Source organism: Armigeres subalbatus, chromosome 3 (assembly GCF_024139115.2).
Source record: "Armigeres subalbatus isolate Guangzhou_Male chromosome 3, GZ_Asu_2, whole genome shotgun sequence".
In the NCBI taxonomy this organism is placed as follows: Eukaryota; Metazoa; Arthropoda; class Insecta; order Diptera; family Culicidae; genus Armigeres; species Armigeres subalbatus.
The window spans coordinates 121025237-121042647 of NC_085141.1; the positions used below are offsets into that span (position 1 = coordinate 121025237).

Consider the following 17411-nt stretch of genomic DNA (forward strand, 5'->3'; position numbering starts at 1 on the left):
TTGTAAAACAATACAGTTACTTCGGAGAAAAGTTAGCGAAGGTCTTTAGTTTTCCATTGGTGTACACATGTCACGGCATAATATTGACCTGAAAAAGAAATTATTGGCGGAATACGAAACCTGTAGCCGGAGACACCCTCTACCATCAAGAATGCAAGATAATGATCATATAGGCTATTGTGGGTGTTGTTTGGGAAACTTCTAAATTAAAGATTAATATGGCAAAAAGCAGCGTTTGCCATTCCTTTTTTGTATCATCCGAAGTTTGATCAAAACACGCTTATCAAGCTTTTCTCTAAAAATCTCTTTATTTCCGTCAGTACAGTACAGTAGATAGCAAACTGCCTTATCATACACTCAAGACTTTATTTGACTTTTTACTTTTCTGTACAGCAATAAGGGTTGATCAGTTTCTTACAAATAATTTGATTTAAAGTTTGTTATTGGTTCTCTAATAGTCGTTGTTTGTATATATGTAAAGACAATAGAATAAAAGTGTTTGCTAACACATTAAGGAAAGCGGAAAAGGTCAATCTTTTCTAGCAACATGGCCACTTGGTAGCATTGGGAGCTCCACCTCTTCGGGAGTATTGGGCTCCGTTGACTGGGTTTCAACATTCAGATAAGTGTTTGATTTTTCTCATTTGTTAATAAAGTATAGGCTAGGCTCTCGAAAACATATAACAATTGAATAAACTAAGGAAAATGAATCCGATCTTGATCGCAAAATAGAATTGATTCGATTAATAACAGCTAAGTTCAACGTTGGAAGTTGGTAGTCTGCCTGTGAGGAGAAAATCGGGAAGAATGTTCACAGTGCTTTGCCTTAACAGACCTAACCAGCTGCGTGGAAAGGGTTTATTTGAAATAAAAGTACTTCTTCTTGATTAAATATCAGTGATATGGGTTGTTCGCATTATGGTACTGCTGTTGCTGTTGCTGCTGGAGGAACTGTTGCTGTAACTGCTGATGCTGTTGGTGATGGCTGTAGTAGTGAGAAGGACCTCCATTGGCCATGCCCCGAGCTGCGTGCGCTGAATGGATTGCATTGGTTGCGTTCATGCTGTTAGGATTCTCCAGTTCTTCAAAATATTTACGGGCATTCCGAATGTTAATCAGGGTCGCTTCAGAAGGAATTGAAGGATCCGACATAATTACCATCACGTAAGTGTTGCTGGTGAAGGTGTCGATGAAGGCCGCAAATATGCTATTCCGTACTTCCATCGAGGAAAACTTAGCTCCTAGTTTTGAGCAGGATAGTTTGAACTGCTTTATTATGTTGGACACTTTCTCAAACCTATGGCTATCCCTGTGGTTTTTCCGCTGACAATGTGAAATCACTAGAAACGTGGCTCGTTCGAACAGTAGAACTTCGTCAGCGTCGACAACATTGGCAAAATAATATAGCGAATGCTCCAGTGCTTTTACATTCGGGATCAACTGGTATACGATACTGCTCCACGCCCGGTAAAGGGTTTCGTCCCAGATGCTCGTCCGAAAGGCGGTGCATTCCAGTGGCTTCGAAAGCCGCTTCAGGTCTTCTTCACGCTCCTTAAAGATAATATCACGCTGCTCTTCGGCAACCAGATCCATTTTGTGTACCAAACAGAAAATCTTGGCGTCCGGAGAATTCTGCAGGATCGCCTCCAAGCATGACTGGTAGTAGTGCATGTCCTTGTCCAGCTCGCGGCTTTCCACGTCGAAAACATAGATAAGAACTTCCACATTGCGGAAAATGTTGTCCTTCTGGGAAGCAAAGTACTGTTCCATAAACGATTCCTGACCACCGCAGTCCCACAGGTTGAGAACCAGGTTACCCAGGAAGCGCACATGCGAGTGTTCGACATCGACTGGAAGAAGTGAAAATGAAAGGGATGGTTAATATATTTATTTTCTAATGATCATGGTGTGAAGCTGAACTTCCAGAAAATAAAGTTTAGAAGTAGGTAATTGACTTAAACAAGTCATACGTTAGCAACGCGGTGGGGGTCACAACTGAAATATAGTTTTTCTCGAAGTAAAACATTCCAGTCGAACCACAAATGCTCCACACAAAACACACCCTATACTGTAGGCATAATGACAGTTTTGTAGATTTCATTGAAGTTGAGTGTACTTATCTTAATAATTAGGTATAGGAGTAATAATTAAAACTTGTAGACCAAACAGGTATTGTATTTATGAAGAAATTATTTTAAAACAGTGGAATTTCCGTCAACAAAATTACATTCAAGAAGTATAATATCCAAACAATAGCGTAAACTACCGCCAATATCAATACAGCCGGAACGACCACCACCAGCAGCAGAACATTGTCTACGCCCACCGTCCCGACGCCTGGCTTTCCCCACTGCTTCCCGAACACCGTCTTCTGGCCACCTTCGGGTGTGCCCACCGTGGCGATGAAGTTATTCCACAAGTAGTTTCCAGCGCGCTCGATCCACATCTTCGCAACCTGAAGCAGCTTCACGGTCTGCTTCAGTACCAATTCGGTGAGTATGAATCCGAACGCGACCGAAATGATCGTCAACAAATTCCAATAGAAGCTTCCGCACAGTTTGTTCATACGAGAATCAGAAAGCGAAACTTTCACCGATGGGGGAGAATTGGCCGACTCCGACGGAACCAGCGTTGTGTTGGGCGTTTCCGGTAACTTTCTTGGATCGGTCGTGGGAGATGTTGGGGGTGAAGGGGGCTTCTCCGATTGGATTATGTTCATCAGTCGGTTCAGTTTAGGATTTCTGCGAGGGAAATTCCCTGCTTCGGAATAGATGTCAGAGCCCAGCTCCGAATGACAGTCGTCCAGATCAGAATCAAGGTCGGCACCATCTCCAGTCCCGGCGTTGGGATGTCTACGATTCGGTGTTAGCCGGACAGCAGCCGCCGAATTCCTTCGATTGAAGATCTCCTCAAGTTCGGTGTTCCTCTGCGCTCCTCCGTTCATTGATCGGTTATCGTCAGCACCCTCCGGGGATGTTTGCGGACGAAGCTTGGTGAAAATTAGTTTGTTGTTTCGGCAACGTTCAAACAAGGAATCCATCATGGCTGGATGTTGTCGTGGGGGATATTAATGACAACGTATCTTTTGAAGGCCAGAAGGTTGCTTGGATTTATTAGGATTTATTTAAAATAAAATGTGGCTCAAAAAATCGGTTTTAATAATGAATAATCGGGTGCGCCCAAGGGTGCGCCCAAGGGTGCGCCTAGAATGTAACGTTGGCTTATCATGCAAATTAATCAATAATTCAGCAAAATTAGGTACATTGAATTGTAGGGAGATATTTATATAAGAAGCTTATTTCAGCAACATTACGCTAGAAGAATAATGTTCTGAAAAACTCCGATGTGGATATGCACATTATGTGGAAAAATTTGAATTTGAGAAATGGATTGTGAGTGCATCGACTATGCGCCCGATATGAGAAACTCGGGCTCACTCATTAGCCGCTAAGTTGCGAAGGCCGACGAAGTTCTTTCGTAGCTTAGTTGGTTAAAAGCACTAGTGTACTGGGTCATGGGTTCAAGTCTCATCGAAGGAAAGTGGTTACCTCCGATACATTTTTCAAATCAAATTCATCCACATATCTCTTAACATATCCACATGGGAGTTTTTCAGAACATTCTAAATTAATGACTATGTCGGGTGGCTAATACCCGAAAAATAAGCAAATAATTTTGATTGAACGGAGGATTTGTATGACTATTGGAGACTTCCGAGCCTCTTGAAGGGTAGCTTCCGAGTCACTTTAAATAAGGCTTCCGAAAGAACGCCTCTGAGCCTCTTGAAAGCTGGCTTACAACGACTGATAATAATTGTGTGGCCCTAAATAGCCAGAACGAACAGGGACTCTCCGTGGATGAGTGTGCACGCCGCGGAGATCTCACCAAAAGAAGCGAAGTCATGCTCGCCGTTTGACACGCTGAGGTGTGAATATATAAAAACACGCTGAAGGCATTTTACTCAAGCACCACAATAATGCTAGTCGTGAAATACGGAGGTGCATCATCTGTGAAAGTTGTGCCTACTACGCGCTGCAGAAGAAACTGCCTACTACGGGCATGAAACTTGAACCATGCTCGAGAACGATTTGCAAGAACTCGGAGTATTTGAGAGGTGGGTCCTTTGAACCTAGGATAGGATGTGACAATAGAATTGCAACTGCCTTGTTGTTTCCTCAGTCGATTGCTTCGACGAGGTGGTGGCCAGTGCTTCCAAATATTTTTTTTGCGAAATCCGCCGTATAGTATATGTGGAAAAATCATGTTTTCTCGTTCCCTTCTTCCATAATTCGTAATAAAGGATGCTACGTACTATCAGAAAAAAAATTACAGGGAGATGTAAGAGTTTTACACTCAACTAAACTATATTCGAAACAACATAAGCCTAATCTTATGAAACGCGAAAAAATAATTGATTTTCATTTTCATTGAGTCTCTTATGACAATTAGTTAGCCTATTATGAAAATCATTGATTTATCTTATGGAATTCATAGAAGCTATCTATAGAAAGAAAAAAACATAAGAGTTTTCTTATGATTTTCATCATTACTTTTGATGTGAAAACCTCATAAGATAAATCTTATGAAAGCAGAATCCAACATGGCCGGATACGTAGTGGACGAGCTAGCTCTCATCGCAGATTTATTCAACGATACACCAGTGGAGTGCGGTCAAATATTCCGACAAGCGGGTTTGCAAACAGCAGACTTATTAACCATCAACCAGGAGAATTTTAAATATCGTCTGTCTTTGTTTCCTCATGATGTCCAGATCGACAAGATATGGGAGTCGATTGTAAATTGGAGGATCAGAAACGTGAGTATATGTTTCCTATCTTTAAAGTTTTGTTTTTATTGTTAAAGTTGAATCAGATAAATAATAAGCCATATTTTACAGAACCTCGTTGACGCATCATTAGTAGAACCCGACCAGTACACCGACAGTAAGACAACTCTCGAGTATCTCGAGTACCCAACCGATGAATCCGATGCGAGTCTTCAAAGGCAAAACCACGTTACCGCTCCAGCTGAAGTAGAAACAGGCGTAGTAGAACCGAATTGGAGGATCAGAAATGTGAGTATTTAGTGTTTTTTTTTAATTTTCTTAGTATCCACAGTTTTTTAAATGTGACGTTCAATAATGTAATGTGATGTATTTTACAGAATCTTGCTGACGTATCTGTAATAAAGCAGAATACCAGCTTATTCGCATCTAGCACCCAGGAATTTTCATCGGAAAACGAAGAAATTGTTCACGAAACTACAGCTGATTCGGCCGAGTGGTCCGATGAAACGATCTGTCAGCCGGGACCGTCAGGTCTATCACTACATAAACAGAAGCACGTAACGATCGCAGGTGACCTACAACCCGGCGTTATAGAAGCGAATCAATCTCGGAAAACTAACACGCCTAGCAACGATGGAGGGGACCATAATCCGCCAACCAAAAAATTAATTGTCAATCAGAATCATGCGGAAGAGGTGGAACAGTCTCACGCAAAGGTGCATTACATTTTCTTTTGAATCAATAACATTATTTTCTGATATGTTTTACTGTATATATGACTTTTCTATTTTGTATTTACAGCAACTGGAAGGTAGACGAGAACCAGTAACTCTTCCACCGCTAACCCCGACTATCCTTCAGTCATTGCTGAACAAACACGATTTTGGAAAACTTATCCTCAAAACAGCCAAAACACATAAGCTTTCGCATAACGGATGCAAATTGGTAGTAGAGACGGTTGCGCAATATCATCTGGATCGTGGCAATAGATGTACATCGGAGACACTCAACGATCTGAGCGAAGTAATCATTAGTTTGTTCGTGAAAGAGTCAAAGGTTGGTTTGGAAAGCACCTAATTTTTTCCAATTGATTATCCATTTTTCTCTTTAACAGGAAACATATTATATAGCTAGACCCAGTTCCAATCCTCGCGGAAAACTATTCAGTCATATCAATTACATAATCCAGAAAAAACGTCGGATTGCTAAGGAAGAAAAGTCAAGGACAAATTCGACCGCTGATGAGCAAGGAGTTGAGCATATTGACCCAGAAGTAGAGGCAGCAATTTCTTGGTTGGAAATCAATTTGTCTCCGTGGTCGACAGTTCTAGCGCAGTGGGAAATCAGTTTCCCCGGCAGAAAACAGTTCCTCAGACAACTCAACAAATCACAGCAGCTCATTCAAACATACCCACACGTATGTCAGAAATTCGGATATCAGCTGGTAAGTACTATCTAGCATTGCTTCGCTTTTTCTGGTTTTGTTCCAACAGTCCCACGAATTGCGTAACATTGTGATGTAGAAGAGGTGCCTATATCTAAGCGGTGTGGTTCATTTAAAAAAGTTGACCTTGTTAACTGAAAGTGAGAGATCTAAATAAAACTAAAACTATATAGTTCTATGACATAATAAATAAAAGCCTTCTAATGGCTCAAATATGATTATAGCACACATGATTCACAGATTCGTAACGTTATATTTGACAGGCTCCGATATACTTACTTCATCTTGCATAGCAAATTTGAAATGTTTGATTGGAATCCAATGCCTCAAGCAAAAACAAAATGTTGACAATTGGGCTTATTCTACGAGTCGAGTGACGTGAGGTGAGTCGATTTTAGCAATTCTCACGTAAAGTGACCATGTTATTCAAATGGGGCTATACGACTCTTCTCACGTCATTCGAGCAATCTCACGTCACTCCACTCGTAGAATAAGCCCAAATGATAAAAATCGTTGGTAAATTGAAGAAAACGAGTTAGTGATTTTCAATAGAATGTATAGCACTGTAAAATGGACAAACACAGAACTTTTATTTCAGGAATGGTTCTTCAATGATAACAATAAGTTTCAAATAATATTAGGTTAATTTTTTCTAAAAATGTTGGTTTATCTACTTTGCTTATAAATATTTGGATGCTCTACTTGAACATTGTATCAACAGAAGCTGAAGCTTTTCATCGAATCGGTTCGCATGCAAAACAATGTTTCGATCTAACAGTCTAAACGTAGGCTCGTCAGATTTTCTCTCGTAATATTTCCAATTTGTCCGAAGTTTCTTCTTGATATGCATGAAACTGTTGCCACAGCTGCCACGTCCATTGCCACCGTGGTCCTGATGGTCACAGGTGCCGTAACTACTCGACGATGAATACGTGGATGTTGAGCCCATTCTTCTGAAACCGGCAAAATTTTGTAGATATTGTCCGTTGTGGGTGGTTCGGTAAGCGGCATTTGATATTTTGGATTTGGAGTTTTTTTTTGGATTGGTATTCATGGGCTTCATCGTGGTCTCTTTTAGATCTGATGTCCATGTAGCGTATTTTGGGCGCAATTTTAGCTTGCTGGTCGTTATCAAACTGGTGAAACTTGCGGTTGATGTTCCTGAAATTCGAATTTATAGTTTGTTATTGTAGTAGTGATTAGCCTCGAAAAATGCAAAATATAATAAGTCGGTTAAGTGCAATTTCTTACCTATGAATTTAACTCCGGAAACAATGCAACTGTCGCTTTTCTTTTGGCGGTTTATTACCGTTTCGTAGGAATCGGTGGCTTCCCCGAGTTCGGCCTCATCAATAGGTTCTTGTTTGCTTCCGAAGGTTACAAATCTCGATTACTTAGTCAACAAGTTTATTGACTTCTCGGGAGCTGGTAGACCGTTTCACGCCCAATGTAAATATTGTGACTGCAAATATTTAGCTATGAACTGTTGTACATGAGGGACCGACGATAACGCCAACTATTGATAAAGTTGAGTTTCATTGGCATCACAGGAATATTCGAAGCACCACGGATTAACCGAATAAAACATAATAGACTAGACTCGAGCTTGAATTTACTGCAAAGTGGCTTCACATTTTTTATTTTTATTTATTTCACAACTGTCACTGCAGAAACACGGTTAGAGAAAAGGACTTAATTATAAGTACTTTTAACTCAAACTGGAAGTATAGTGTGGGAGCACAAAATTAATATTTTTTTTATCGAGATTAAGTAAAATTTATTCAATATTAGTATAATATAATTAATACAAGTAAAATACAAGTATATATATATATATATATATATATATATATATATATATATATATAACTCAATGTTTGTATGTATGTTCCAGCATAACTTTTGAACCTGTTGATCGATTTCAAACAAATTTGGAACACACATTCTTTACCTTAAGGTGACGACAATAGAGGGGCTATGAATGCTCTTTGAAATAAGGGTGAATGTGGGGGAGGGGTATTGTTTAGTTATCGATCAACTCAGTGTAACTTCTCAACCCCTTGGCCGATTTCAACCAAATTTGAAACACACATTCTTTATATTAAGGAGTCAACGATAGGAGGTGCGGTACATTGTGGAAAAGGGGAGAAGGGTGGAAGTGTGTTTTGAACCTCTTGACCGATTTCCTTGCGATTTCCACCAAATTTGGAACACACATTCTTTAGGAGATGACGATAGATGGGTTAGGGATGCTCTTCGTAAGAGAGGGAGGTTGTGAGGGGAGGAGTATTGTTTAATTAACGCTCATCTCAGTGTAACTTCTAAACCCCATTGGCCAATTTGAACCATAAGGCATCGGTGGATGTTTTTCCTTCTTTAGAAATAGACGTTTGCCCGGACATTTTCAAATGTATCAATAAGAAAACACAATTATCCTGTTGACCAATCGGTTTTTTCATTTTCCAATTGTGCAAAACTGCGAATCAAACTGGAAATTCCGAGCAAGGCCGAGTACATACAGCTAGTACTTATTATTTAGTAAAATTGTTGACGAATAATAAGTAAATATTGTCATTTAAATGTTATGTTTCGTAAAATGGTTTAATTTCGTTCTGAGACTTTGGGGCCGTACACTAAGTACGTGGCTAATTTACAAAAATTAGGTATATTTTACCAAATATTAAGTAATATTGATTAATCTTAAGCGAAAATTACCCAGTTTCAGACTACCTTACCAAACCCTCGATTTGGGTGAAACGTACCTAAAATTAGGTACTTTTTTTTCTACCGTGTAACAAGTTTTTGCTCTTTGTAAATACTGCATTTCCATATTGTAAAATCGAAATTATAAAATGTTCGAATCCTAACTTTTTTTTTGCTCTTCCATCTCCCTACGTTGCTGAGTAATTTGAAAAAGTATCCAATAAAGTACGCAATTTAGTGAAGTGTTGGTCGATAATTGGATTTTGTTATTAATGAGTATGCTCCTATGAATATTTAAAAGGATGAGTTCTTGTGTATCATGTGTTACATCCTTATTGCATGTAAGGAAATCAAAAATAAATATTTGTTCTACAAATTATTTTCCAATAACAATTTTGAATTGTTAACGTTAACCACCGTTAACTTATATTACTATGTTAAACTTTAATATTTATACGGCAATTTTTTTTTTGCAGCTCGATGTGGATTTTCGTTTGTTGGGACTAGGAAATCCTTCCAAAGGATCGCAAAAGTGGACAGCAATTATTGATCAATTGACTACATATATCAGCAAACACGCAAAAGATTCATCGGCCAAATCACTCATCAAATCGCTCAGGAACAAAGAGTTGTCGACAGGTAAACACCTCATATATAAGAAAACTGCAATGTCAAACCATATATTCTTTCAACAGACACCAAGCTACCGGTCCTGCTTCATGCATTATGCACTGTATTGGCACCGGTTAGAGCGGCTAAAGGTTTCAAACCGACGATTCCTCTTGCTCAGGAAGATGTCTTGATAATGGCAGAAACTCGAGAACTGGCACTAACAAAGTTTCGAAACGACCGTGCAATTAACGAACCAGTTGCTCCAAAACTTATCGTGGTAGGTTCTGATCTATCAGCAGCTACTGGTGAATGCATGGTCATTTATAAAACGATTGAATACACCTGTCCCAAAATCGCACGAGGCATTGATGTTTTAGTGAAACTACGTATGTTACTTGGTCTGCCATATCCACCAACGTCGAAGCTTGTTTGGATGTTCATTAGAGTGGGGCGCAGTTGTATGGAAAAACGCAAACTTTGTCCGATCAAGTGAGATCAAGGTTTTTCTGAATCGTTTTCGGACCCCAATCAACTGTGCAAAATATGGGCTCGTTTGGTTGCAACCTCGCATGCCGCATCGCGTTTTAAATTTACATGGAGATTAGTATGGGAAAACATACTTTTTTACATTTTTGCTCTTAGCGGCTTCAATTTATCATCAATCACGTGACTCAATACGTTAGCATCTAGTCTGGAAGATGCTGAAAGACTTTGCCGAAGAAGGTACGTAGCTGGAAGGTCTACAAAAAATGTTATTACGTTTCGAAAATTGATTGTGTAAACCATATGCAAGAAATCAATGTTTCTGCCTCCACTTCCGGACAACCTATGGTTCTCGAAGGGCAAAACCCATCTTCCTTCTCGTCGGATTTTTTTCTTTGTGAAATGATTCCGGATAGCTCCCACTAGCTCTAAAGCCCTATAAGATCAATTATCTTGAAATAACAATTAATTAAATTATTGGTCTACGTAGTACGGCAGTGCTGGCAGAATAAACGATTTTTTGCATATGGTTTGAACACTCAATGTTCTAAGCGTTATAACTTTTTTCGTGCACGTTCCAGCAACGTGCCTTCTTCAGCAAAGTTTTTCGGCATCCTTTGGGTTATACTTTAACGCAATGTGCCACTTGGTTTACGATGAACTGAAGCCTTTAGTAGTAGAAATACAAAAATATACGTTATCCCATACTAATTTCCATACAAACTTCAAACGCGATGCGGAAAGCGACGAAGCAACCCATCGGTCCCAAATTCTGCAGAGTTGTTCAGGACCCAGAATGGCTTCAAAAAACCATTGATTTGAAAAAATGACCATGACGCCCCACTCTAATGTTCATAGAACAGTTTGTTTATGGAGTTAACCCTGTTGGAGGAGGATATATGGTCATCAACAAACTTATCGACTATCTCGAGCCTGAAAAAAAATGATCGTTCCATGCTGCATTCCCGGCTGTTCTAGCCAGTTTACAACAGCAAATGACCTACTAGATCATATAGCGAAAATTCATAAACATTCTGCAGAATATCATTACCGTTGTTCGTATCCTAAGTGCATTCAAGTTTTTTCCAATACATATTCCTTCAAAAGACATGTAAAAAATCACAAATTTGATAATGCATTAGTAGCATCAGGAAACAACAGTCAGACTAACCAGCCAGATATAATATCTATTGATACAGTAGAACCTCTTTGTACTGAGAATGATTATTTCCAACAAGATCGTAATAATTTGAAAACAGCAGCTGTAGAGTTGACGCTTCGTTTACACCAGAAGGCAAACTTCTCTAGACAGGACGTAATGGATATTCAGAAGAGCGTTCAAAATTTTGCACCACGTCAGCTGAAAATCTTGGAAGCATTGATATTGATGTACTAGATACAGAGAAGAATTTTCAATATAATAAACATCTAAGAGAATTGAAAGATGCATTCAAATTCATCGACAGCGATTTCAAATTTTTGAATATATAAAAATTTGAATATTTTTCAAGAGCCCACCATATTGATATTAGAAAATGATCTCGTTACAAAAGTTACAACCGAAGAAACTAGAAAGTCATGTTTAGTATTAAACCCAATCGAGTTTCAAATTAGATCTTTTTTTCAAACTAGTGACATTTTGCAGAAGACTTTGGAATATACCGCTAAATTAGAACAAGCCACTGATATTCAAAATTTTGTAAACGGTTCCCTTTGGCAAAACATCAAAACTAAGTATATACAAAACGAATACAATTATGTTTTACCTCTCTTTCTATACGCGGATGAATTTGAGGTGAACGATCCGCAGAGTTCGCATAGTAAAGTTGATTCAATATGTGGTATATATTTCAATTTTCCTACTTTGCCTGTCGAATATCGGTCAAAGTTATGCAATATATTCGTAGGTGGCTTTATAAGAAAGGTTGTAATTAATGAAACTGGCGTGAGTAAGTTCGTTGAAGAGCTGTTGATTCCATTTAAGAAGCTAGAAAACGAGGGATTAGTTTTTCAATTGAAGTCGCATTGTGTAAGAATTCGTTTCGTTCTGTGTCTAGTCCAAGGGGACAATTTAGGTGTACACTCCTTATTGCAATTATCCAGTGGATTCAATGCGAATTATTACTGCCGGTTTTGTAAGAGGCATAGGACACAGATGCAAGTTGATGATGAAGAACATAAAAACTGCTTAAGAAATATTGAAAACTATGAAGAAGATGTACTCAAAGACAGACATTCACTAACAGGCATTAGTGGACCATCTCCATTCAATCAACTTCAATCGTTCCATGTAATCGAGAATCCTAGCATTGACGTCATGCACGATATGTACAGTAATGGGGCATGCAAATATGGCTTCATAGCAGCTCTCAATTATTTCATTTTTGAAAAACATTGGCTGACTACTGAGATGTTAAACACAAGAGTTCATACTATTGGAAAATCACTAACAGACAAAAGTTTACGAAGAATTCCTGATTTTGAACAAACGCGAGATTCAAAGCAGAAATGCAAAACGGTTACAGTGCGCATGACTGCGGCTGAAATGAAGGCATTTTGCTATAATTTTACGTTGATAGGGGAAGGGGGGGCAAAATGCCCTAGCTAAGCAAACACTGATTTATTGTCTTATTTGTAACGCTATTCATGGGTATTTTTACATTATGCAACAGTTAAACGAGCTAGCTAGTTGATGTCATTCAAAAATTGTTAAAAATCTCAATCATATTGATAATATTCACATTTAAAAAAAGTGGTGATATTCTGTTGCCGGAAAACTCATGAGGCAAAACGCCTTTTAGCTGGCAACTACTAGGGAACAAAGTACCATGCGTCGGCGAATCAGCATTCTGGTATGGATAGTGCGTGGAGACGCAAGTACATTGTAGGTTAGCGCCACTAGGGCATTTTGCCTCGCCAAAATGTTAGATGTTTCTTCAAAATGTGGAAATTTTCGGTTTTTCCGACCTTCCCATACACTATTTTGAAACTTTTTACGCCTAACCTACATAATTTTACATCTAGTTTTGTTACGGCCATATTAATGACGGTAAATATGACGGAAACCACAAAAGGCGTTTTGCATCGGGGGGGCGTTTTGGGGCCTCTTCCCCTACTTGGGCCTTTTATTTTGGATTCAAATGATTCGGTTTGGACCTTTTGTAAAACTTTAGTTGAAATTAGTGATTTGCTTAATTTGACAGCATTTTCAGAAGTTAACTTACCTGCATTGGAAAGCAAAATTAAACTTCATCATCAATTATATCAACAACTGTTTCATGACTCGCTAAAGCCTAAGCACCACTTTCTAGTTCACTACCCCGAAATCAGGGTTGTTAACGTTAATTAACGATTAACGCCGTTGACGTTGATTTTCACTTGGGTTAACGTCAACGCCGTTGCGTTAAGTTACTTGGATTATAACGTTAACGTTAACGCGATGCATTGAATCAACGTCAACGGACATCGATAATTTTACCGTTCATTTGTCTTCGTCCTGACTAATCAACAATCAACACGTTTCCAAGCCAAATTGTGGTTTCCATGGAACATTGAAAATTTTCTTTATGAAATCATAGTTCACCGCTTCAAAAATCCATTGACAGTTTGCTTCCATTCAACTCAGATCAAGTTTAAAGAAAACATGGTAAACCAATTCGCCAAGTTTTTGAGCTGATAAGTCAAGCCGCCATCTTCAAGAGACCGATCAATATGCGCTCATCTATATTTGTTAGATGGAGCGTATGTACTTGAAGGATTTCGCAAAATGTAAAATGCGATACAATTCCAGCTCTTAAAGCTCCACACTAGATTAAAAGGATGTTCCGATAATTTTGCCCAAATTCCGGATCTTTTTCAGAACTGGCTAGTTGGGGATTTAATTTAGAATCTGACCCGAAGAATCTGACATCTGTGCACACACTACGTATGTTCTAGCGTTCTAACCATTTGAAAATTTGTTTTTTTTTTCAACTTAAAAAGAACAATAATTGTTTTCATAGAATGGACATCTGACCTGGTAAAATTTTGATTTTTTAAAATCATCACAAAGAAGTGAAAATATTAAAAACATCCACTTGTGTTCAAACGGCGACCGTTTTGTCAACTGACCATTCCATTCGTTGGTTTATTCCATTCTGCAGGCTATATGCTTCGTATTCCTTCAGGCAACAAGCGTTTTCGTGCATTTTTGCGACCTCTAGAACTAGCATAGTTTTGCAGAGGTGTTTCCAGAATCCATTTTAGTTCTATATATTGGAAACAAAATTGAAATTATAGAGCATGACTCAATTACCAAAAAAATCCAATTTTCAAATCTTACTAGTTTTATAAACTAGTAAGTTAAAATTACCGGAATCTCCTCTCAACTATGGGTAATCAAATTGATGTCCTAGAGAAACTAAAGTTAATCTTGAGTTCCACAAAAAGGTAGATCAGTTGGTTCTACTCATTAGATATTCAGCATTGGAAGTAAAAATAATCATCCACAGGACATATGATTATTCAATGATTACAATTTTATTGTAATATTTATCATAAAATGCAAAAAAAACAATTTCTAAAAAAAGTGTGTATGCGTAACACATAATAAGTATAATATCATTGCATCTAGCCCTTATAAAATGCTTTGTTTGTTATAAAATTTGTTTGTATCAAAGATACCTTTATCCGATAAGAGGCTTCGTCAGTGTTTTTTTATTCTGTATAATTTAAAATTCAGTCCGAATTTGACCAGATTTGGCAAAGATTGATCAACAAACAAATATTAAAATAAACCACCAAGCTGAACAACATATAAATCAACTTTGGCTGGAAAACTTATATAGCGCATCATTAGCGTGAAAAATAACGCAGCCGTTAACGTTTAATTAACGGAAAACGTTAACGTTGCCGTTGATTAACGTGTTATAAACATTAACGGAAAAGCCGTTAATCGTTAAAATTAAAGTCAACGAATTAACGAAACGGCGTTAATCGTTGATTAACGTTAACAACCCTGCCCGAAATCATAAAAAAGTGTGGTCCAGTAGGAGGAATGAGTTGTTTTAGAAACGAGGCTAAACATCAAAAGTTTAAAGAATATGCACATGTTACCAAATCACGCAAAAACATTGCATATACTCTAAGCATAAAATCTTGTTTGCAGTTCAGTCACAATCTATATTTCAAAACTTTCTTCTCGAGTGATGAAGAAAACCATTTCACCTCTCATACTTTGAAGTCCCGACCATATATGAAAAATATTAAAGGAGAATGCCCGTTCGATGAAAATGAAACAGTTCAATTCGCAAATACCATCAATCGTGAAGGAATGGAGTGTAAAACAGGGCAATTTATGACTAGCACAGATTATGTAGAAATCCGTTTGTTAGAAATCGAAGAATTCGTCAAACACCGGGATACTATGTATGTTATTTGTAGAGACTGGAGAATAGGACAATTTTCTGATCATTTATTAGCATATGAAGCACTAGGAAGGAAAGGATTTATGAGCATTATTGACATGGATACATTGAACAGAGTTACGTTCAATATTTGTGAAGTAGATAGTAAGTATTACTTTAGATTAGTTTAAGTCTCATTAAAAATGTAATCATACCAAAACGACTTGAAGAGAAATATAAAATGTTATTTCTATGTTGTACAATGATTTGTAGCGTTTTTTTATATTCCCTTTCATTTTGATCTCATAAGAAAATACAACACATATATAAAAATTATACAGCGAATATATGATCCTCATATGCAAAAAGATTGTTGTTCATAAGATTTACTTATGAATTTTTGTATGGGCTTTGGAAAAACTTAATATTTTCATAAGACAACTTATGAAAATCATCCCCGGTTCAACAACACACAGTTCATAAGAAAATCGTTTAGAGTTCATAAGAAATTCTTATAGCAAAAAAACATAAGATATTCGTATAATTATTGTTAGTTTTCTTGGCTGAGTGTACAGTGAAATGTGTAAAAAGTTGGTCAATAATGCTTCAAATCGAGTGTTTTAAATCAGCATAGCTCTTAAGAATCATGCATACATCATTTGCAGCCTAGCATAAATTAATTTTACCCAAAAAAATGAAAAAACAAACTTTTGAATTTTATCATAACATTCAATTTAATTATCCAGCAACACGGCCAAGGTAACAACAAGCTGCCCTTTTGAAAATGTGATACCGCCGATCGAAGTAATCGATTGTCATTTTCACCCAATCAGCAACCGGTACGATTTTGACAGAAAATCGGTACGATTTTTAATGACTAATTGGCACATCCTATCCTAGCTTTGAACTATCTTTAGCGGATTAAGAGTCATTTGGCCGAATATCTTTTGCAGGGTGGTCACTGAACCGGGAAACCCGGGAGAACCGGTAATTAGCCGGGGATTTGTTAAAACTAACTTGAGGGCTTAAATATCCCTCCCCAGGCCATCTGCGAGTTGTAAGGGTTTCCTAGGATGTGGTGGGGTTTGACAGTGGGCCCTGTTAAACCTCTATAAAAAGCTGCATGTATCCGCAAGTAGGCCCCACCAAAGCGACCGTGTGCCGCTCAAAGCGCACAAGCGTAAGTCCTGGTGTTAGGTGGGACGCTAAATAGCCCTGAGTCGATGGCCCTCCGACGAGACAGGAGGTTTGCGCAGACCCAATAAGCCGCCTGGAAAACCAATAATTACGAACAACATAGAAGATAATACGACTCGATACAATCGGCAACGACCTAGGCGACGAATAAAGGATCACGATTGGAAGCTTGGAACATGGAACTGCAAGTCGCTAGGCTTCGCAGGTTGCGACAGGATAATCTACGATGAATTACACCCCCGCAACTTCGACGTCGTAGCGCTGCAGGAAATCTGCTGGACAGGACAGAAAGTGTGGAAAAGCGGGCATCGAGCAGCTACCTTCTACAAAAGCTGTGGCACCACCAACGAGCTGGGAACCGGCTTCATAGTGCTGGGTAAAATGCGCCATCGTGTGATTGGGTGGCAGCCAATCTACGCAGGGATGTGCAGGCTGAGGATTTAAGGCCGTTTCTTCAACTATACACCCAACCGGCGGTTGTTAGATTTTCTAACAATTCTGTATAAAAATCTACCAAAACCTGCATAAGATCTGGGCATATGCCAAATTTCTAGATTCTTATACAAATATTGTATACACCCAAAAAACAGATCTTACAATTATTGTATAAAAACGTGGCATATACAAATCTGTAAGGTTTTTATAAAGAAATTGTATTAAAATATTACAAATCTGTATAATTTCAATAAACCATTGTATTAAAATCTTACAAAAATTGTATAAGCCCAATTATTATACAATTTCTGTATGGTTCTTATGCAGAACTGTATTAAAATTTGCCATCCGCAGGTTGGGTGTAAGA

The 17411-nt window shown here is 38.2% G+C and overlaps 1 protein-coding gene across 1 annotated transcript in view; it reads right to left on the reverse strand.

The window, feature by feature from the left end:
* Nucleotides 1–280: 280 nt before the first annotated feature.
* The window catches only part of LOC134226327 (ras-related GTP-binding protein A), a 41926-nt gene continuing 24795 nt past the window's right edge, over nucleotides 281–17411 (reverse strand). The window contains exon 3 of the mRNA XM_062707044.1: nucleotides 281–1850. Within this exon, the coding sequence (XP_062563028.1) occupies nucleotides 895–1850 (956 nt within the window). The 3' untranslated portion in view covers nucleotides 281–894. The remainder of the gene's footprint in view (nucleotides 1851–17411) is intronic.